Source organism: Cariama cristata, unplaced genomic scaffold, assembly GCF_000690535.1.
Source record: "Cariama cristata isolate BGI_N322 unplaced genomic scaffold, ASM69053v1 scaffold10762, whole genome shotgun sequence".
Classification (NCBI taxonomy): Eukaryota; Metazoa; Chordata; class Aves; order Cariamiformes; family Cariamidae; genus Cariama; species Cariama cristata.
The window spans coordinates 14,884-39,040 of record NW_009604448.1 but is presented as its reverse complement, the minus strand read 5'-3'; the positions used below and the strand labels follow the sequence as shown (position 1 = coordinate 39,040).

The window sequence follows — 24,157 nt, the reverse complement described above, 5'->3', positions numbered from 1 at the left end:
CAAAATTAAATCAATAGACATTCTGTGTATATTCAGACAACATACATACATATATGGGAAGATTCAACAGAGTTTCAGCTGGAACACGAAAATGGGAAGGAAACCCTCATCCACCTTAGAAAAGCCCTAAATATCACCCAGCTCCCTCTGCAACGCAGCCGCCCGCTCCGTGACAGGAACCGGGTCGCTGTGGAGACAGGGTAACTCTGATCTGGAGCGCCACCTACTGCTGACGCTCACCAGCACAGTCGTTGCCATTGACCGCAGGAAGGGTGCGGGTCCGTGGGGACAGGCCTTGCTCTCTGAACCCCTTCCTAGATTTGGGTCTCTGCAGCACGCAGGCACTCAGCTTTACACTCGATTCACTTGATGCCAGAGATCCGATTTCTTTTGATTTTTTTTTTTTTAGTTATGAATGAAAATATTGTAATGAAAAATATTTTGAGAGAGAGAAACTTCAGTTTTATTAGCTGGAGATACTGCAGGTGTTGCCAGCAACAAGTGAAGATGATGACACTGTATCTGAGGAACAAATCAATCTCCATTGTTTTCTGGAGACTAAAATTAAAAATAGTGCACAAGTCTATGTGGCAGAAAGCCAATTATTTCTCTAGCATAAAATGGTATTCTTCAGTTCAGAGGGTCTGGCTTTAGACATCAGTGCCAGATTTTACAGAGGGTGGAAAAGCATAGGCAGCTTTCCTGTAGGGCCTCTTAACAACATCTGGATGTGTGATGTTTGAATTAAAAGAGCACCCTGGGTATTTAAGAAACAGGTGTTTAAGCCTGTAGGACACAACTAGCTAGAAGCTTCGCATTTTCAAAAGCAGCCTGTGGCAATTACATGTCTAGTGGACACTGAATTTCAATGACAGATATGTAGCTAACTGCTCCAGGCTCCCTTTAAAATTAGTTTATCAGTTTTTCTCTAAAATTCAGTTTATCTGAGGACAGTTTTCAATCTCAGGTTCATAATATAAAGTTTCCAAAACAAGGGTAAGTGAAATGCGATTGCTACGCAAGCCTTGCACCCACTCCGCACCAGCTGGTGCTCACCTGTCTGAGCCACCCCACAGAAACACAACAAGAACGCTTCCTGGGAAAAGGTATGTGCACCAACAATATTACACTCCTGACAATCTGCCCCATGGAAACAAGAGGCAGGTGGCTTGCCAGCAACATTTTTATGGCTAATACACCACTGCCTCTCAGAAATGAGCAACACTGTTAAGCAAAGTTGCTGGCTGACCTTGTCATGTATTCATCACATTCTGGGTTTACTGGACAGAGAGTCATTTGCCAATGTGTGAGAGAGAATGAAATTTAAACATACCTAGTAGAGATGGAAAGTAACACTTGTAGAAGATGGCTTTGATCCAAGAAAACACCACACACAATAAATGATGTGTTATTTTGGCTATTTTATGTGTCTCCATAACCAAGGGGAAAAAAAAAAGTCTGAAAAGTTACTAGTGCTACAGAGAGGAAGCAGCATTTCCAGCAGGGCAGGAGGACAACTAACTAGGTTTCTCAAATAACTTAAAAGCAGAAACAACCATGCCAAAAAGAAATAAGAATTTCCACAATGTCATTGCACTTATTCCATCTGCACCACACCTCTCCTTCATTCACATTGTACACCTGGAGAACATACATTAAATGATTACAATATTAACATGGTATCTAAAATACTGGAGTCATTCAGCTGAATGCCTGAAAACATCCAGAGATCTGGATATTAAAGCATGAAAACACAAACATACAGGAGCTAAGCTATGTTTTGACATGCAAATTGTTCTAAATACTTTATTTCAGTAGAAGGTCTAGTTCAGTCACAAACAACTGCCTGTTCACTTCCTGGAAGCTGGTGACAAATCTGTTTCAGCAGAGCCAGGTATTTTCCTCTTCACATCACTTAAACAACAGTCAAGCAGAGGTAGTCCTATGACTGGACTGGTCCAAATTCCCTAACACTTCAGATAACAGTTGCTCTCAGGAATTAGAAAAATATATGTATAAAAACCCACCCAGATTAAAAGCTCACAGTTTCTACAATGCTTGGTCAGTTTTTAAATAATTTGTTTCCACCCTCCTTTTCTAAAGGGACTGACACTGAAGGGACCTGCCATCCAAGACTCTGGACACGCTCTGGACCACAAACCAGGTCTTGATCCCGCAAGGACTTTCAGAGATGTCTGTCTTTAAAGTTACAAGGAAGCCTCACTGTCTTGAATCAAAGTACTCAAACCAAATCAGACCCTTTTGCTCATTTTAGTTCACTACAAAGCTCAAGTGACTCAGTGGCACCTGAAAATGGCATACACACACCTAAGTCACCTAGATGCTTTGATAAATTATCCTCCTGTGTGCTGCTGGATTCAGGTCCCTTGTTTTGTGTATGATGCAAATGGTGCCTGTGGTAAGATAGATTTCCCTCCCACCCACTCCACCCCCAAGTTTCCTTTCTAATTAAAATAGCTAAAGCATTGCTGTTGTAAATGTACATTGAATCTTTTTTCATGACAATAGGAAGTTCAAGTATTTAATAAAAACCTGAAGTATGTATTTACACTGTGATCTGGTCAATTCATTTTGGTCAAAAGGCAATAAATACAGAACTCTATGCATTTACTGCTGGAATAGAGATATTTCAGATTACTTATCCTGGAATTAAAATGTGAACATGATGCTGTGACTAACTAGAATCTTGTCACCGTGATACTCTTCCTCCGTCACCCTCTCAGCCACTGAAGGACTAAATAACAGTTCTCAGTTCATGCCATTTTGACCAACTAATTCTTCACAACAGTAAAATTAAGCAGTTGCACAGATTTCTGTGCCACTTTCACAGTCCAATGAATAGATGAAAATCCCATTTAGATATATTTCCCATTTCTTACTATTACTTTCACTAGCTAGTTTAGCCACAGTTAATGAGAAAATTTAGTTAGCTTCCATTTGTCTTTGAAAATAGATTTTCTGATCATCTGAAAACAGATGCAATCACAATGTCTACCTATACGCACGTAGCAATGGGCAGTTAAAACTCCTGCTTTCTAAATGCTGTTAGTTATGCAGAAGGCCAGAGAACTTTATTAACCAATTATCTGATATTAGATCCATATGTGTAAAGATCAAAGGTTTACAGGATTTGTTGAATTGACACTCGTTTCAATTACATACACTCAACAACTGAGTCAAAGCTTCTTAATCCCTTAGCTTTACTGTTGTTTCACTTCTTTTGAATAAAGAAGCTAACCAGCTGAACGTTAAAGCAGAAAATATGCAATATCATGGCCACCATTTAAAAACCAAAATTTTGTGACAAAGCATTTTTCCATGCATGTCAAAAATGCTTAATCAACCTAAATATCAGAAATAATATGCAAGAAAGGAAATAATGTCTGAAAGCCCTTAAAGCTCAGTAACACTGGATATGTTCAACAGCAACTAGGACATAATTGGTTTTATTTTTTTCAAGCTCTGTCATTAAGAGACTGATTAATTATACAGTGCAGAAATTAAAACCTCACTGCAACTCACTCAAAACATAGTATGCACTGCAAAGCATCTGTATGTCATTTCAAATAAAAGTTTTACTTAAATGTAGTATGTAGTAAAATTCAGCAGCACCTCAGGCTAGTATTGAGTAGACAGAACCACACTGATGCCAAACCCCGTAGAACTCTCACATGAGTAAGGACAGCCTGTATAGTTAAAGGCTGTATATGCAAAATACCGGATGCTTGTGCTGGCAGGCAATCAGGTTTCAGGAAAAATGTAAAAAAACCAGTGGTCTGTAGCACCTGCCTTTCCTGCATCTTCATGTTGGCTATGCCATAAAAGTTTTAGTTATGTCTGCTTTATTCTCTGTTCCAGTTCATGTTTCTGTTTAATAAGCCGTTCTATTTCTGTTCCCAGAGTTTGAAGTTTTCCTTTGGGGTGGAAAAAAAAAAAAAGAATAGGGTAAGTTATACAGAGAAAATGAGTCAATCAGCACAAAATGCACTAAGAAGTTAAAATTACTGTTTACGTCAGCAGGCTGATATTTCAAGTATCCCAAACAAGCGCAAATGATTAGACAATTGGAGAAAACGAAGCTAATTCCAAGAAAGGATGCAAAGCTCTCAGCAATTATTTTTTTGCAGTTACTAATATTCTACAGGTTGTCTAGAAAGTATAGCATTCAAGGGGAATGAGAATTACAGGAAGAGATCTCCAACTTCTGCAGAACACTGCAGTCTGGCTGGCAGCTCGCACAACATTTTCCAGCCCCATCTTTCCCATGCAGCAGACACGCTGCCCCAATAGCTCAAGAGGGTACCCAGCTACTACTAGCACAGGGCCAGGCATGTAAAGCCCATGCCTCTGGCTCCACCTGACTGGGGAGAGCACGGAAAGGCCTTTCCCAGCTGAATGCACAGGCAGCCCAGAATTTATTTCAAGCAGCAGCTGATTAGTGCAGCATACTACAAAGGTCCCAAAACAGAGGTTCAGCATGGATCATGTTACACAACTCTGATTAATCCAATGCTATCAGCAGCACCAATTCACAATGAGCTGACTTCTGAAAAGCCTCCTCCTTTTAACAGCATGCATCTCTTTGAAGGCAGTATCTCAGAACCACAAGAACGTGCGGAAGAACTGGCATAGCTACTCACTTTCAATGTAATATTTTTCAGTAATGTATCTTCTAAGACAGCCTGTAGCTTCCTGTTTATCTCTAAGGAGAGTTCCAATGTGAGACCACTATCTGCAGGATGAGATGTATACAGAGATGCCATAATCCCGCCCCGTCTACTCAAGTGTACTTTGTTGAAGTCAGAGGCCTCTGATGATAGTGTTCCAGCTTCCTCCCGCAAAATGTAACTCTGAATAATTCTGGGGGGGGAGAAATTAAAAAGACATCACAGCATTACAAGGCAGTGAAAAGTCTGACATTGGAGTAACTTCAGATTCCTGGCATAAGAGTAATTGTATTTTCAAGCAGTATGGTATTACTGAAAAGGCAGTTAAAAAAAAAAATAAAAATCAACTCCTGCAATTTCTACATTGGAGGAAAACCTGGAATACCAAAAATGCTACAGGAGATGCTGGTAAGCTGAGTCACTACAGTGCATGAGGTTTACATATTTGTAAGTATTTTGAGAAAGTAATACTGCCGCTGGAGGAAAAAAAAAAAGGTACTTGCCTCTACTTTTCTTTGCTGAAAGACTCCAGACAGGGAATCTTCAGCTTTCTACAGATGAGACAAAATTACAAAGTCTCTGCTCAAGAGTCTTCACAAGCTGTGATCATGTTCTATGAAATTGTACCAGATGGGCATAAATGCATAGGCTCATTAAGCAAGGACTATATTTAACAGAAAACTGTGCTTTCCTGAGGAAATTTCTTCCCCTCCTAACTGAAGTTCCAGACATCATCCTTTAAGATGAGATTTCCATGTACATGGAATCTTGTCTCACATGTTAAATACCGACAATCTTGGGCTCAGAAAAATTGTTTGTTTGACAATGCATGCCAGACCACCATCTGGAATTATGTATCCTTCCAAAACAAACACTTACAATCAGCACCCTTTTAAGCACATGAAGAGAATGGACTCTTCTCTCAAGTCAGCTGGTGACCATTTTACTATGAAAAAAGTCACTTGCACCAGTCTATTCCTCCTGAAAAAATTTAGTAATAAACAACTCAGCAATTACTGTAACTGCTGGGGAAAGATAAGGGAAAACCAAAATCCAACAATAATCCTACCTTTGAGATCTACTGTCACTACAGTATTTTTATTGTTTTAAATATTTTCACTTAGACAATTACTTGTCTTACATAAAATCCAGAATACTTGTCGAGTGTACCAGCTCAGCACTGGGAAAACTGTATGAACAGAACTCAGAACATACTTTGTTTTTTTCCTGATTTCCTCCACCAGTTGTTTAATGTGATCCTCCATGAACTCCATCTTTTCATTTTTTCGAGCATGTGCCTTCTGTAGCCTTAGTATTCTTTCAACCAAGACAGACTTGTCCACCTCCGGGAAGCTATCCACAGCTACTGAAGATCCAGTATTCTCTGGTGATCGGTCCTCATTGCTGCTGCGCGCGTTAAGGGACCCTGCCAATACATCCACATTTGTAAAAGCTCTTTTTGCTTTTATACTAGGTAAAATGTATCCACTAGTGCAGTGCATGCATTCATTATGTTTCAGTGGTTTCGGATATTTTCTTCAGAATGTCAGTTTCTCTTATGTTAGTGGGGTTTTATACAAAACAATCCTTTTATCATTTAAAGGATACATGCTGAAACAGCAGTGTAGTCCCCTAACATGGGCATAGTTCCTTTAGCATTAAGTGTGCCTGCTTCAGTAATGCTTATTCCTGCATAAGTACCTTCATGTTCATTAACATTACTTTGTACAAGATTGAGCTGATTTTAAACGTACCTGGTTTAGAGTCCACTAAAATTACAACACTATGAAAACCGTACAGTCTGACAAAAGCCCTATGTATAAACACTCTGCAGCACTGACTGCTTAGAGCTTGAAGTATTTTCTTTTCTTTCTGTTCTTCTAAGTATTTGTGTCTCTCATACAGTGATATTACAGGACACTTTGACAGAACTAACCCAACTTAAAACCCAAAGATACTGGGGAAGAAAACCGATGTTGTTTCCAGTGCTAAAGAGAACTGCTTTACTTCTAACCAGACAGAAAGTAATGAATTTTACACAAATACACTGATGCCTCTAAACATGCTAACTGATTTATCATTTACACAGTTGCAACTGTCAATGGTGCAATTAAACAATGTTGGAAGCCACAGCTCATTTTTGTTTTGCCTCTGGCAGCATTTAAGAGGCTCCTCTATAAACTGGAGTCCTCTGAGCTTCCTCCAAACATAAAAGCAACAAAATAAAAAGGTAGGCATTTAAAAAGAACCAAAATATATAAACATTATAAACATTAAACTTTAATCTCATAATAAAAATAAGCACCTACAACTGCATTCAGCCAAGTCCATTTTGATGCTTAAAGGCTATTTTTCAGCTGTAATGGGAGGCTGCCCACACACTGCATATGAACAAACCACAAAGAACAAGGCTCACAGCAGCACACCATGGCAACCTTATTAAGATCGAAGGATTATTTTGCCAGCCCTGCTATGTGCTATATTACCTGACGAACTGGAACGACTCCCCATGCTGCTGACTTCTTTATCATAATTACTATTTTCCATCTGATCCAATTTCCTCCGTGCTAAAAGTATAACAAAATAATGCTTACCAACAGCAGATTAAAAACCAAATATTATAGTATTACACAACATACAAAAACTCTAATCCTTTCTGATCTGCACTAATTTAACATGGCTTGACAACTGAAAGATAATGGTAGCAACTGCAAAAACCCCCAAACCAAACAGCCCCACTCCTCTCCCCGCCCCCAACCATGAAGCACCTGGATGCAACATCCACCATGATCCCTACACCCTGCAGCAGCTGCCAGCTGCAGCAGGTAAGGTCATACGTAGGATTAACTGGGAACAATAAGACTTAAATTTGATTTTACTTTTGATTAGGACTGCCATGTAATTAACTACTGAATGACAGACCAGGATCTCATAACTGTATCACTACTGGGAGGTGAGTGTACTTGTGCCAGAAGGACCATTCTCATTCAGTAGAGATCAAGGGGGAAAGTGCACAGCTGTTTACATATGTACAAAGAGAGACACAGAACTTGTCTTGCACAACGCCAACAGGATCTCTTCTTTCAAATACATTTCAAACTGATTTGATTATATTAAAATCTATTTGCATTCAGAGCATATGCATTAATGGCTATTTAATTATTTCTATTTGTTGACAAAATTAGTCATCAGTCTCTCCATGTTCATCTTTAAAAACTGAAGTGCTCTGTTTAATATACTAAAAATAACTGTCACCAGCAATTCCTGATACAGTCAACAACTAGGAAAATTCTAGCAACTTTTAAATATACTCCTACACAGACCAGGATCCATATACCCACAGTGATATTTCAGTAGTCACATACATGGTAACAAAGACCAGGCTCTTTTGAAAAAATATTTCATTTTATGTCTAAACCCATTTCAAAAGTTGTATTTAAAGACCGAAAATTGACACTAAGGTCCATTTCCTGTCACTGCATTTTCCACAAGATCTAACTTGCTCACTCACTCTCATTGTCTTCAGGAATAGGGAGAGCTTGGAGGGCTACACTCAGTGCACAGAGGCAGACAGGAGCCTAGTCTCTACCAGACACTGTGAAGGGGTTTACAGATGGGGCTGACTCATTATATCTGAAAATAATTTCAACCTAGCTGAAGTTGTTTTGTGAGATCTTTCAGGTTTGCTGCATGCTTGCGCTTCTGGGTAGCCAGTTCATCTTTCAGTTCATCTACGTGGGTCTTCAGCGCTGTTAGTTCTTTCTGCTCTGAAGCTAGCTGAGCTTGTAGTGTCTCAACCTCTAGCTTCCGCTGATCCTCCTCTTTCTGTAACTTGGTGGCCTGAAATTGTAGTTTTCATTTCAGTCACGTACAAAAATATTCCAGCCTAACAATACTGCAGGCTCAACAGCCCTAACTCTGCACTTTCCACCTGAGAATCATTCACATTTTATATTATTATTTAGGCTAATCACTAGCACTGCAAATGAATATGCAGCACAGTGCAAAGCTGCAGTAAGACCCCTGAACAATCTCCAAAACATCTACATGACACAGTACAAAGCCATGCAGAGCTGTACAGTGCAGTCACATTACCTTCCATGACACACTAAGTTTATTAAAAATTACATTTATCTTCTAGTACAAACAGGACCTAAGAAATAGTTTACAGTAATAAAATTCATGGACAAATTACAACCTTTTGATTGTTTCAATGACAGTTGCACAGAGAACAACTCTGTACTTCCAGAAAGACAGAAAGAACACCACAGTAACACCCCCTCATTCCAGTGCAGTATGCCTCAGGATTTCTTTCCCCTTAGAAATACAAGTGTTCATATCCTGCTGCTATTATTCTATCAAATTGGCAAACGAGAAATTGAGGTCAGGTAAGTAAAGACACAAGGTGGAATTCATGTGCCACATCTTTATCAGCATCAGACATCTTACTAACGTAAAAAACAAGCTGCACACTGTACTCACCAGATCATCTTTAGTCTGTTGAACACATTCCAGCTGATTCTGCAGCTCTCTTTCACTGTAAGAAAGCTTATCCAACTGGCTCTGTAAGGAATTGTTTTCAGACTGAAGCTGGGCATTCTTACTGGTTAATTTTTCAGTGAATATCAATAGCTCAGATTCTCTTTTCCGACTACCTTCAATGTCCTTCTGGAGATCAGCAATCAGAGAATTGAAACCATCTACTTCTTCCTTTAAAGCACTGATTTCTTGTTCGTCTCTGTCAAAACAATTGTATCTTATTAGGGATAACTTGAGCTTAAAGACACGAAACCTTACTGAAATAAAAGCATTCAAGTCAAGACCAAATAAGGCAGAGGCACAATTAAGGACCCTGAGGCATCTGTTAAGTCACTGGATCGTTTTAAATGCCAAGGGAGTTTGCAGATTCCATTTCATGACATGTTGCAGTGCTGAAGTGACAGATATCTGTATCCCACAGAAGGGCATGCAATGATTAGCTTTGTATTTGAGCTTCTCCAGGACAGCAGCACAGTGACTTCGTAAACATCCTTATCCAAGCAGTGCAGCTCCGATTCAAAGGACCTGTTACTCCACTATCGCTTCCCCTATCCTCTACAAAACAAGTTCTTGTTTCTACTGAAGCACTCCCATTAGGGGACTTTTGATCTATCACTTGCATTCCATTTAAGTGAGAAAGCCTGTATCTTCAGTTACGATCAACATTTTAGAGAAAGTGATTGAAATTAATTTCAAAATTAAATAGCTGTTGAAAAACTTAGACTAAAAATGTCCTCCTCTCATTTGCTCTTGCAATACTTCATTAGCTCTTCAGTCATCTCTAAATCAACAACCCCCTACCAACATGTTTCTTCAAAAAGAGGTGAGGCTCAGGCAACCCACGTCACTAGTAATTCTAAAAATGAATTTTGCAAAACTAAGTAACTGAATTCTACTAGAACTCCATTACTATAAATTATATGCTTCCAGCTATGAAAATGAGGAGTTCGTGTGGTTAATGACAACAGAAGTTAGCTAGCATTGCATCACCAAATGATAACATCAAATGTACTGCACATTGCCTTTACAGTCTTTTTTAGGTTAATTCGACCTTTCAGAATATTTAAGACTGAACTACTACAGCATTGATTTTTTTCAGCCTTTATGCTGCAAAACATTTCACCTATAGCTCCCATTTAAAAACCCATGCCAGAAGGCTATACTTATATTTCACATTTCCAAATATGTTGTTTCATTATGACAGGAGAAATCTCTAGTTAACAGCCAGGATTGAATCAGACAAAATGAAATGTTTAGAATATCCTAAAAGAGATCTCTAGCTTAACCTTAAAGTTCTCCAATGAAAGAGATCAGGCAACACTGAAGGTAATCACTATCCAGCTCAGCCATAAAATTCTTCCCAGCATTCAACCTAAAATCATCTTTCCTGCAAAACTCTTCATTTTTATGCTTCCTCCAGTGAACAAGGATAGCTGAACATTCCCTTTATAAGAGCCTTTTACACATGTAAGGACGTCTCCCTTCCGTCTTCTGTTCCCTAGGCTAAAGAAACCTGCCTACTCTATTCCTTTCTCATCAAGAAAAGAGACAAGATTGTGTGTGAATTAAGATTAAATTCCTTCCATTTGCTTCCAAGAAAATGAAAGGCAGTAAGTTTGTTTATTCTAAACAACAACAGGAAAAACAAAGGTCAAGATTCCAGGATTTCTCTTTCACAGATGATAATGGAAATTCACCCGTCCAAGTTTTAAATCTCTGGTTGAGATTCCACAACTTTATCAAACATTCTAAGGAGTACCGGAAACGTGTTAAAGTCATTCCAAATGAGAAATAAAAGACAATATGAAACTTGATGTAGGAATAATAAGTCTTGTACAGGAAGGATACTTTAAAAAAATTATCCAAATTGAATAGGAATAAGAGACAGGTATTTAAGCATGTCTCAATTACTGAAAGGCAAAGATAACCGGAAAAACACATTTGTAGTTTCACACTGTGATCCCTGTCATTTTAATTCATTTAGAAAAATCCCAAGTGAAAAATCACTGTTATTGATCGAAGCATAAGCCTCAGTTGTCTCTAACATATTGCAGTTTCCCTAGAAAGGCTGATGACACGGTGCCAATACAGCTGACCAGCACACAGCAAATGAAAATGCTTGATTCTCTAAACCCCAAGGAAGGCATATAATCACTGAAATGTTTTTCAATGATAAATAGGAACTGTTTAAAAGGATAGGAGGGACACATGGGTGGTTCTGCTTACCTGACATTTGTCTACCTCCATTTATGCAACACCATTAGAATCAGTGAAGTGGATAGCATTTGTGCATTCTAGTCCATATGTACCACACAGAAACATGACTATCCTCAGACACACCTCAAGTGTCCACAAACCCAACTCTTCTCAGATTATTCCCCTCACATTCTTAAGTGAGCAGATTTTGACAGAGCAGAATGAATTCCAGTCCATTAGAAATACAACTTCTCCCTACTATCTGAATACAGCATCTGTCAACTATATGAAATTCTTTGTTAAATACTTTCATTCATCCATCACAATTTTGAAGCAATCTTTCCAGCTTAGCTGCGTTTCCCCAATCTTTCTATAAAATGAGCACTGGGCAGATACCTAGAAGACATAATTCCCTATAGAGTATGCTGGAAAGCAAGCACTTCTCATTCTAATAATGAAAGATGTTCAATTAGATATATCAGTCTCAATCCCCTCATCTTGTAAGAGGCCACCAAGGTTATCTCCAGTACTAGCAATACTAATTTAGATTGGAAAACCACTTAAATTAGGACAAGGATTCTTCAAATTACAATACATTTTAAAGCATCAATAATTTCAATAAAGAAAAACTTTCCACATCCCATATAATCTTTTAAATCATTCCTCAAAGTGCATAGCTGTACCTCTGATGTTGGTCCTGCAGACGATCTACAGTTTTGACTCTGTCCAGCAAATTCTGAATTTCAGTTTTCTGTCTATTAATGATTTCTTTATACTTGGATAACTCATCTTCTGTTCTTAAACGCTCATCCTCTAGACACTTTACCTAAACAGAAAAGAAATCAGAAACTATTTATTCTTCTCAACTTCAGAGCTGAAATATTCTGATTAAATGTATAGACTGTTGTACAAAGCTCCTGTGTTATTTTTTGGTGGTTCCAAGTAACTCAGAACAATACCCCAAGTATTTCAGATCAAATACAGTCAGAAAAATAAAATTTTTTTTTAAAAAAGGCAAAAAAGTCAAATTAAACAAGTGTGATTAACATTAGTTTTGTCCAAAGATTCAAACTTATCAGTCTAATGGACCAAGATCCAAAGACAGCATCTTTCCCCAGTTACCAAGCCAATCCCTTATTATCTCCTCCTCCCTTTTTCTAAGGTCCTATTGAGTTAAATCCCTGCTCTGGATAGAAAGACTGGCAAGCTAATCTATAGACCGTTCAGAAGTTATGGATAGCATATACTCCTTACCAGAGGTCACATGTACGAACTCTATAAAACTAGCTTCACAGGTAGGAAAAAATTCACAAGTATTTTTCATCTTCCAAATTTACAAGATATTTACTAAAACGTTTCTCACAACTTTTCAGTCAAATGAGGTGCACACCATGAAACAAAACATTGTTATACTATGGATCAACTGATACTCCCTAAGAAAGGCTACTCAGAGTCAACAGTTACATATCTCTCCTAGTCTCATGCCAGCCAGTCTCTAATCACACTCTTTATTCCAAAAGAAGTGAAAATACAATTAGCAGATTGAATGTAGTCTTGTTCCAAAACCCAACATTATGCCTTTAGCCCCACTGCAATATAACACAGCACATATTACCTTTGTTCTCAGTGTTCGAAGCTCATCCATGCCTTCTTTAAACGTTCTCTTCAAGTCTTCTAGTTCTTTTATTTTTGCATGATGCACCTTTTTAAAGAGTGAGAAGCTCCTTGAGAAATCTAAATGGACAGTGGCATCTCCTGGGATGTCAAAAAAATCTAGGCCAATGCAGGCCACCACAACAGCCAAGAGGGTTCGAGGCAGAACAGGAACCCTAAGGGTTTGTTTTACTGATTCAAAAAGCAAAGCAAAGCCTAAAGTCTTCTTTATTCTCAGAAGAACTGAGAACAAAAGTGAGATTACACACTCTGGTTTTTGGTGTACTAATCTATGCCACAACAGCCCGTGGGGAAAGTTACAGGTAAACTGACATTTGGTTAACTCTGAAGATAGCATATGCACATGAGCTGTGACCAGGTACTAAATCGTTAAGAGAGTTCAGCTTTTGGGCTAGCAAATCTCTACAAGAACAGAGGCTGTTCCCTGCCTCTCCTTGCCACATAGGTTGGCAAAATACTAGTCAGAGAAACACCTGCCTATCATTTGAGTTTGTGCCTGAATTACAGCAACATTCATGTTTATAAATGAAAGAGCAGTTATTTCATCCTCATTATATCATACTTTTGCCCCCACTTTGTTTTTAAAAACTGAATCAAAGGTAATAGCTGAAAACATCCTCCAGGAGGGCTGGAGGCAGACACCTGGGACACAGCATTAGGCCAAAAAGAAAAGTGTTTGGCAAAAATTGTAAGCAGCTTAAAATAAGATTCTCAAAATTAAAAACTCATGGCATTCTTAACTACTAAGTTGCCAATTGTGTTGTCTCCAACCACCACATATTTACCTCCAGGTGATCAGACTTCTCCTGAATTTGTTTCTCTAGTTCTCCTTTAGTTACTCGGAGTTTTGCATCCAATTCATTTGATTTAATTTCTTCTGACTCCTAAAAGGATTGAAGGAATGTAAGCAGAGTTTTAGAGTTTTACGTTCCCCTTTCTAGTTTTATAAGCATACAGACAGCTTTTCACATCACTGAGTCTTTTCTGTAGGTACGTATCTAATAATTCGCAACACGCCAAGAAAGACCCCCACACTACGAGTCAATCAAGACAAACATTTTCCCTTTTACTTAACAACTTTCCAAGTAAAGAAACCATTGACTAGTCATCTCAGCTTTGTAGCTCGCACAGGATAATTCTTCCCTGCTACAGCTTAAGCTAGAGAGGTAGGAAAACAAAGACTCAGATGCTAAACGCTAATTTAACCTCCTGAGAAAATGTGCCTACTTGATAGGATTTTATCATTTCTTGACAGTTTTTCCTTATCTGGTCTGCTTCTTCTTTTGCTTCAGTTAATTTTGTCATTGCATCTTTGAGGCGTTCTTTGGTTTCCTACAAAAACAGTAATAAATGATGGGTTAAACCAACTTAATCTGGGAAAATCATTTCTCATAATAAAAGCTTCCTATTTCAGTCTGGAAAGAATTAAAAAAAAAAAAAAGTCCAGCATTATTTTTCATCTTGCTTCCATTCAGCTATTACTTTATGCAATTTCATTCATTCCAACACTGAAAGCACAACAAAAGGATCTCCCGGTTATGCATCATGTGCATTTCCAGATGATAGGTTTAACTCTATCGCATGGAAACTAAACTGACAGTTAATTCACACACAAAAAAAACAAATTAAAAGTTGATCACCAGATTAAACAGAATCCCCACATACATTCTCCCCTCATATCCTTTCAATATTTCCATTTCAGTATCAATATCTTTAAGAGCACTATTCTGACTCCTGCTGTAGGTATTCAAATTAAACAAAAACCACTTTAGAAACAAATTTTAATACTATATAAAAAGTAAACAGTACAGCAACTACATTCCTCCAGCTATATTTTCATGTCATGGTATCAGTATCACTTCACTAACCTTGTGTGAATCCATTTCTGTTTTCAATTTGTTCTGAGCCCATTTTACTTTGATAACATGAGAATTGATTTCTTCTTTCAATTTTTCTATTTCTCTGTTGAGTCGAGTGGCTTCACCATCCTAAGAAGATTTAACAGATTTTATTTTATGGATTTAAATCATGCAATGCTTCTACAAGACTCCTGGCTCAAGTCACAAATGCAGTTTTTATTTTTTCTTAACATCTGGATTTTGCAAAAGCATACACATACTTGAGAGTGCTTGATAATGCTGTAGCCCATAATCCAGTGAAAAAAACTGCAAACATTAGTGTTCTGGTTTGAATAGCAAGGTAACGCTGCACTACTCTTAGTATACATTAATGTTACATATCTGTTAAAAGGCAAAGCACAGTCTAGAGTTCTGATCTAAAATAAGTATCTCCTGGGTAAGAGCACAGTTTTTTGTTCTTTTTTTGGCAAAAGGACGAGGAAACACAGGTTCAAAGTGGTAAGGTCATATATTATATAAGGCTACAGAAAAAAATCATGACACCAAGGGAATGGTATTACCAACTATAGAGGTGCAGACTAGCGAGAGCACTGACAGTAAGAAGTATGCAAGTCAAATCACTAACCTGTGCCAAGAAAGGATAACAGAAGCACACTGCTGACGTAAGCTTCTATACCAGTATCCACAAACCACTGCATTAAGCCAAATTTCCAAACTGTGTTCCTGAAGTAATAGGCTCATCTTATCAAAAAAGTTTAAAGCAGCACCATATGAGGGCAGTACAATTCCTGTAAGGCTCTACTGTGATCCTCAGGAGTTAGGAAAATAGATAGTATGTTGTTTAGGAGACCTGAAGTCATGCTCCCACTTCTTGTTCATGTGAGAGAGGATACAGAGGTGATTTTTTTTTTTGTTTCAGAAGCATAATTTTTAGGACTTTTATTCAAATGTATTTTTCTGATTCTTCTGTGCATAGTGCAATTGCACAGAAGAGGCCCAAATCAACGTTCGAACCCTATTAATTTACCAATTCTTGGATCTTTCACATGAAATAGAATTGTTAAGCACAGCTGTGGAGTTCAATACAAAAAGATCTGGATAATTTGAGGCTGGTGGGAATCTCTTACAGGCTTCTAAAAAAGAATGGCAAATTTTTTGGAATTGGGCCTGAAAAATCCTATTGCTTTATCATCAATTTTTAGCAGTACAAAAGAGAAAATACAGAGTGAAAACACAGAAAAATAGCAAAAAATGACTGCAACAACTCAATGCCATTACAGCCTTTAAAAAAAAAATCCAAACAAGCTAGAAATTCCTTCAAAATCCAGGCATCTGCAACAAACTGTCTTTCCAATTTTGTCAAAAAAAGCCTTAATGTTTCACAAACTAATATTCAGGGAAATACTAAAAGGAACTTCAAAAAGATAACAATGAGAACTCAGTAACTTCTTCCCCTTCCCTTGGAGGAAAGGGGTTCTCATAGCTACACAGTAAAATCAAGTGAAAATAGTTTTTTTCAGCAAGTACAACAGCAAACAAGTGATAAGGTGGTTCTGATGGTGCTCTTAATCATTCACTCAAGTCATACAGCAATATTTAGAGTACCTTAGTTTCATAGAGCTGGTGCAACCTTCCTTTTTCCTGAGAAAGTTGTTTGATTTTATTAGTATGCTTTTCTATTTCTTTGTTTGCATCTCTCACTCTTCTCTCAAGTATCTCCTTTTCCTTTCGGAGGTCAAGTGACTCCTTCTCCCCTCGGACATATTTCATCACCATTGTTTCCTTTTCATGGCGTGCTTCTTCACATTTCTTGTTTGCCTTGAAAAATATTAAAATAGAGCGAATCAACCTTGTACTTCACAATTAGCTTTTATAAGAGACTACCAGATATTTTCAGTACTGCAGTATAGTAGCATAACAAAGTAGGACTCAAAAGCTCCAGTTGTGCAAAGACTAACATTAGATCCCACTTAAGTACTGAAATTACTCATATTTCTAACAGTAAATATGTATCTAAGCAGCTGCAGCTTCACAGCTAAACACCTCAAATGAGTTATCAATACATTAGTAATTCAGAATATAAGTTGTTGTTTCAGAAGGAAAGAAGTGTATTTGCTAAGTTTTATTTACAAAATAATTTTGCAAATACCCAGTACCAGTCTGCTGTTTTCCCTCATCCACATGCCAACTGCACAATCATTACCCAGTGGCTTATTTTTCAAATGGCTTATTTTCAGTGGTTTATTTTTCAGATTCACCCCGCCCCAGCACTAACAAACACTGTTTCAAATAGGAAACAAAAAAAAGAATCAGAGACTGAGCTTTAGAATTTATACAGTAGAGAAAATACTTGGCATATGATATCAAGAAGGAAAAGAAAAATCATCTGAGTAATACAAGAGACAGTAAGATCTTCGTGTTGGAGCTCAGAAAAATGCTAGTAGTTCCAGTTTCAGAAAATTTTGCCTTACCTAGTGATCTAACAACCGAGTCTATGTTTTTCCTACAAGAACTAAGTTTGTTCATAAGATGTTCCATAATTAAAGGTTTTCCATATTACCTGTTCCATTCGAAAGGCCATCTCTTTATGCAACTGCTGAATAGCATTTTTGGCTGCTGCATCTTGACTTAAAAGTCTATCTTTACTAGCTTTCACTTCTTTATTAAGCTCTTCCATTCTTGCTTCCAGCTAAAAGACATTATGATATAATTATAGGGAAAATAAGACTTTGATCGTGTTTTGTACAGGCAGGAACATTTCACACAAAATTAGATGCTTCAACAGGTACTTACCTGTATTTTACACTTGTCAAGTTGCAACTATCCATATCAACATCTAGCTTTGCATTACAGTACAAGCATGAAAGATGTCAATTCTCATCTTCAGCAAGACTGAAGACGCATCAAATCAAGCAAAACATGAGGCACAGTAATTTACTACACAAAATTAGATTGGCAGCAAATGCTGAGATGCCAGAGCAGAGCTGGCTGCTATCTGAAGTTGCTTCACCATCCACCCTTTTGTCGCTAACCCTGTGCCATATTCTCCACTGTGCCAGCAAAGCAGTCATGCATCCATACTGAACTGCGGAATTAATTCATTGAAAAATAACTCAGCAAATAAAAGAGGCGCCTAGTCATTGTGCTGGCACTTTTTTTAGCCGCCTAGTGAACCAAGTCAGAGCCCTGATCCAGCTGAAGAATAATTACCCGTGTTCAGTTGGAACGCTTCCCAGAGCCTGTTCACTGCACAGCCATGCAAGTCCAGTACGAGAAGCAGCAGCACCAGCGCAAAAGCAACTGGTGGCTACCTAAGCTGTAACACTGCACAAAGGTTGTTAAAATTCTGCCTGAATGACTATCCCCTTGTTCCAGGGGAAAGTTGGTTCAACAAGGTTAGTTTGGTTTGGTTTTGGGCAGGTGGCTGGGGTATTAAAAAAAGATCTCAGGGTCAGTATCTTACATTTTTGTGCAATTCCAAACTGCTACATAAAAGGCAAGGATAACCTAAAATGCTTCTGTTACCACACAATGAATTGATCACACTCTGTTCAGCTTTGCAAATGAATCATTGCCCATACCAAAAAAAGGTTTATACATACAAGCATGCATGTACAGTTTGCTTACAGTTCTGAGTGCAGCCAAGCTTTTGTTTACTTGAAAGCTACCAGAAAACACTAATTCAGAAATTGTAACAATAAAACATACACATCACAAATGAAAAAACTCAAGTGTGTCACTGCAATGTATCTGACAACTCCAGGTGCTATCCAACTACAATATAGAAGTATTACACTCCAAACCAGTATTTTCTGAAATCACTTGCAAGTGTGTAGTATCACAGATCCTACTTATCTGACTGGAAAGCAAAACAAAATCCCTCACAAATGTATTTTTTTTCCCAGACTGGGATAAAGCAATTGCTGCGTGATACAGCTTCATGAAATCAGAGAGTGCTATCATGGAAATACAGACAAAACAGAATGAGTAAGCTGCTCATACTGATTTATTCAGGCATATGCAATTCCAATTCATAGCTTAAAAATAAGACTTTCCTATTCCAACTACATCATGGATTTTCAAAGATTCTTTGAAATTAACCAGGGACAGACTAAGCTTCTACATAGATGAATACATTCCTCTAGAACACTGTAAGTCCACCACACTGCTTTGAGAACAGATTTCTGTGCAATGCAGCATTAATAGAGAAATCTGACAGCTAGCGTAGCATCATCAGTACTTTGACAAACAGAAATTAGTATTTTAAATGCTATCTCTTGCCAGATTTCTAAACTGTAATCTGTGATCAGTTTATAAAGCTGGTCAACCAACTATAGGAACATTAGCAGATAACTTTGTAACAGACAAGCAGTGACACCTGACGCGAAACCTTTTCTTCCCACACTAAAACCAGCCTACACCAATGCACACTCTGTGTTCCTCTTTGGCCTGTCACCATTCTAACAATCCACTGGGGAAATGCCTATATAGAGTAACCAATAATACCAGAATAATGTCCAAGATCACAGTTAATATGCTCTACTCTTTATACACATTCCACATATTGTTAATGTTTAACAACTGTAACTACACCCCCATCTACTTCTATTAGCAGATGCAGTAGTTAACAGAATATAAAGATGACAAATTAAGAAGATCTCCTTTACGTCTACGCACAGGAAATAAGTCACCCTATCAGGATAAAAGACTGAATGTGCTATTTTTTGTAAAACAGGCTTTCAGCATACACTGTCTCCAGCAGGAAGCCAAGGTACACAAAACCTACCTACCAGGGCAACCCACGAAATGGGAACTCTCTTGACTTGAAGAGAGACTTCCAGATACAGAATGATGTGAAAGTGATGTGAGACTAGAAAGTCAGCTCATCCAAAGACACTAAACGCTTTTAGCCAATGAATATTTCTTGGAATGGAAGAGCAGATTTATCCTCTTAAAAAGCTTAGGATAATAAGCATGAGCTTTCCTACTTTCTCCTCTAGGCTAGCAAGGATGTCTTGTTAAACAGTGGCAATAGTGACACTGTATACAGGCGAGATACTAACCAGCACTTCTATTTTGTTATCTGTACCTGTTTAATAATGTTGAGATGCTGCTTTTCTGTTTCTGTTCGTTTTTTCAGTTCATCTTTTAAGTTGTCCTTTTCTGAGCAAATTTCCAAAATCAGTTCCTGATGTTTTTTATTTTCTTTAATCAATCTGTAAAGAAAAAAATGACATTAAAACCAAGGTACATCAGTACTGAGTTTTGGTGGTTGGTTTTAATTTGAGATATATGGATTTTGCTCTCTGATCTGCAAATTTTATTGGGCGTTACAGCCAGAAATACTAATGAAATCCACAAAAGCCTTACAAAAACAAAACAGAATTGTGTCGTGCATGTGAAACTTAACTCCAAACCAGCAAGCAGCATCTTCCTTGTGAGGAATTTGCTTGTTTCCAGTATTTTGGGGTTGTTATGGTCCATGATGACATGAGACATTTGGTACCTCTATGCAACTACAGAGCTATAAGTGTTAATAATTTTACAGTACTTGTAAGACAGTAACTTCCAGTCAGATAGCTCTGCCAGCCAAATGTCTGAAAATAGAAAGTACTGTTTTAATTTCTGAAGATACTGTAGATATCTGTATTCATTTCACGGATTGCTCAGAGTAGTCCCTGAAGTTCACAACCTGGTAAGAAATGGAACCCTGATTTTTTAAGTCCCAAGTAGGTATGTAACCACAATAGTGTCCATGCTCATAGTCCTTATGAAGTTCAATTTTTTAGCAATAGCTTGTTCCTTTGCAGCTCAGTTGTCTGAAGCCTGAGTTGACGCTGACAGGTATTTAGTTTGACCTTGTAGCACTGCAATAGAAGATAGTTACATATAAAAAAAAAAATCAGAAGTCACACTGTCAGAATTGTTGAATAAACAGTCTCAAACATATTTAAATGTTTGAAGATACAGTTAGATAGTGGATATTTTAGGCCACTAATTGCATGAATTTGTGGGAGGCATGCATTTACCTGAACAAGATATTTAAATATCCCTTAAGACATGCACTTTCATCTTTAGCTCCCCTCCTTTGAAAAAAAAAAAAATAAAATTCTCTAAACAAACTAGTCTCCAAAATTACAAGGAACTCAAAACCATCAGTGAAAGAGAGCTTAGCACTTCTGATAGGTTTTTTTAATCTATTAATGAATATTCTAGGATTACAAATTCTTAATTCACACAATTGCTGTTCATCTATATATCTTAGATCTGATCACAGGAGACAACTAGGCTATTTCTAGAGAAGTGTCACAAGAAATTCTGCTGATCATAAACTAAGGGACAAAATCAACCCAACCCAGAATGCCCTTTGAACCAAACATAACATGTTCCACAGCAGTTTTACACTCTTGAAGTTGAGTCCCCAAGAGTCAGAGAGGTGCACCTGGGATAGCAGCTGGCAAAAAAAGAGACCAAAGACATGTTTATATAAAAAAAAAATCTGTATGTATACATAATATATACAAACATTTATCTCTAAGAAAGTAATTGGTCCATGACTGAAAACACTAACCTGCCTTTGAGTTTACTGTAAACAAGTAAAACCCAAATAACTTGTTAACTTATGATCTCCTGGAATTACACCACCACTGGAATTACACACCCACCACTTCAGTAATTGTGGAGGAGGAGTGGGAATCTGAATACCTAACTACGCATTCCCAAGCTTTCCTGTCATCAGCTGACTTTCCTCACATTTATGATTTCTGTCAGAGGTTAACTGGTGAGCTGCAAGAAAATATTTTCCCTACTGGGCATCTCTCCCTCTGCCTGGTTTCCTTCCCTTTGATGTCCTTCCATACCATGGTATTGGAGTGACTTATATGAAGAGTAGGACACTCATTTCCAGTTCTGCAAGCAGGAATAAGTTTGAAGTTAGAGGCTACATTTTGTTAGGAAAAAAAAACATTTCTAAAGAGGTAACGGAATATGAAACGCCAAGTGGGGATCAAGAAATCAAGCAATTAACTGGCTTTTGAGGAATGTAAATATTCTTCATGTAGTATACTGCCTGGTGGAACTATTAAGCTCAGTTTATTATAGCAAAGTTTATAAGACATGCATTTCAAAAGCCTCCTATAAAATGTGGTAAGACAGTAGTTTATCTATACATGACATTTCTAACCCAAATAGCTCTCAAGTGATTAGCAACCTTGCTGACTTATGACAGGAAACTGAACGCTACTTTAAAAAGAAATAAGCAATTTCAAACTCATAAATAAAGTGTACACTGTGGGAGTTAGTAGTTACAAAGATTCATTTCTCCAAAGACATAAATGGACTGAATGAATCCTGGACTATTTTTAGATTACCATTACTTTCACAGCATTTAAATAATTCTAGACATTGGCAGGCTATTCAACTGAACAGTTGGTTATTCAGTTCCTGCCAAATTCCACAAGAATTCAGAGATTTAACCACACATTTTTATTTACAAGAACGTACCACAAGTAAAAATAATTCCTCACTTAAGGAACATAACTTAAAAAGCTCATTAACTGTCCTTATAACAACTCACAAGAGTCTACCTGTTTCATACCAAAAATGTTGGATACGGTTGCATACAACATGCAACCAAAATTGTTCAGTACACACCTCCAATTGTGATGAGCATACTCAAATACTTACTTTTTTATAGTTTGTTCTTGCTCCAGGTATTTATCTTGCACACATTTTTCAAACACAGCCAAAGCACGTTCACCCTTCTGCACACCATTTGGGAATTTTTGTTCCTTTGAAAAATCCGTAGATAAGAGTTCAGACTCTATTTCCTTTAGTAAATCCTCCTGTGATGAAGTCTGATGTATTGTGGAAATAAGCTTCTTTGTGCAGTCAGTGTCATACGGGCTTTCTGAATAGATTTTATCACTCGATTTTTTCACAAAGTCAGACTCCTCCCTTAGCTCCTGTAATATTTCCATTAATGATTGTTCTGTCTGATCAGATTTTGGATCTTGCCGTTCAAATTCTTCACTAGATAAATGTTCTGGTTTTGTGGAGCCTTCCACCTTTCTTTCAGAGCAGTTATTGGCACAGAAGTCTGCCCCTTTGCACTGCTGCTCCTGCCCTTCTGCCAGGGCCCCATTGCTGCCTATGCCAATAGTTGTCGAATCCTGGTCCGAGGGCAACAACCTCGATTCCCTTTCCAAGACACCAGCATCATCTCCAGTACAACTGATGCTTGAGCAGTCCTTCATTCCAGAAGTTTTATCAGACTTCTCATTACCCAGGGACTTGGAAGAGGCATCGTCTGACAGATTGACTGGCTCCAGCGTGCTTTGCATTTCTGGTAAATATCCCTCCATCATTTTCCTTTGGAAATCTAGAAGCAGAATTCAAATTACACAACATAGTACATTCAAAATCAAAATGAAAAGAGATTGAGAGAGGGGTAATAAAGGCTACTAGAAAGTAAAACTCAAAGGGTAAAAATATTTACACATGCAGGGTTTGTTGATCTTCCAGCCTCCGTTTTAAGTAAATGCTCCAATGTATGTTTTTCTAAAAGAAGGTGAAAAATCAGGGATAGCAAACAGGAAGTAGTGGGATAACAAATGCCAAGACAATAAAAAAAGCAGAGCTTTTTAGAATGTCTATCATATAAATCCACAAATATTCCACATAATCAGCTCCAAAACACACTTCAGACATAAAATAAGAAAAAAAAATCTAGAGCCTTACAGCTTTCATGTTCCTCTACATGATTTGAAAGCAATACAATGTCTTGACTTATTCATTTTTACAACATAGGGTGACTCCCTCATCCAGCCAGAATATTCAACTTCCTTACTGTCATGTCCTCTCTCACCACCCATGCAGCAAAATCTATCTGTACCCAGCAACCTAAAGGAAGGGGCTGGGGGAGGATGTGAGTGAGATTCTCTTTTCCCATCTGCTTTCAAGCAGCCAAAATCCCTTGCTGGAAGAGCACAGATGGTCTGTGGCAGATTTGGTCTCTCAAAAAGTTGCTTGCAGAGCAAACATTTGAGAAGTTGAAAAGCTACGTAGAAAGTGTTCTACTAGAAGGACACCATATTGAGATCCAAATGGCCAGAACACTCATGGAAGCGCCTGGGTAAAATACTGGTTGTTTTTTTTTTTTTTGGGCCGGGGGGGGGGGGGGGGGGGTTTTTTTTTTGGTTT

At 37.9% G+C, this 24,157-nt stretch overlaps 1 protein-coding gene across 1 annotated transcript; it reads right to left on the bottom strand.

Annotated features, from left to right (window-relative positions):
• Nucleotides 1-3,852: 3,852 nt before the first annotated feature.
• Nucleotides 3,853-23,329, bottom strand: CCDC186 (coiled-coil domain containing 186). Its single transcript, XM_009695627.1, has 15 exons — nucleotides 22,643-23,329; nucleotides 20,046-20,172; nucleotides 17,517-17,645; nucleotides 16,562-16,774; nucleotides 14,966-15,085; nucleotides 14,325-14,429; nucleotides 13,883-13,981; nucleotides 13,039-13,125; nucleotides 12,107-12,249; nucleotides 9,171-9,426; nucleotides 8,339-8,528; nucleotides 7,175-7,255; nucleotides 5,904-6,114; nucleotides 4,658-4,881; nucleotides 3,853-3,935 (listed from the first exon to the last, which is right to left on the bottom strand). Exons 1-15 carry the CDS (start codon nucleotides 23,320-23,322, stop codon nucleotides 3,853-3,855), a joined length of 2,748 nt encoding a protein of 915 aa, XP_009693929.1. The 5' UTR covers nucleotides 23,323-23,329.
• Between the last annotated feature and the right edge of the window lie 828 nt (nucleotides 23,330-24,157).

Coding starts and splice junctions, on each gene's coding strand:
- CCDC186 (XM_009695627.1), bottom strand. CDS start 23,322: ATGATGGAGGGATATTTACCAGAAATGCAAAGCACGCTGGAGCCAGTC. Junction 12,250..13,038: donor TTCGAACACTGAGAACAAAG/GTAATATGTGCT, acceptor TTTTCTGTTTAG/GTAAAGTGTCTAGAGGATGA. Junction 4,882..5,903: donor GAAATCAGGAAAAAAACAAA/GTATGTTCTGAG, acceptor CTCCCCCCCCAG/AATTATTCAGAGTTACATTT.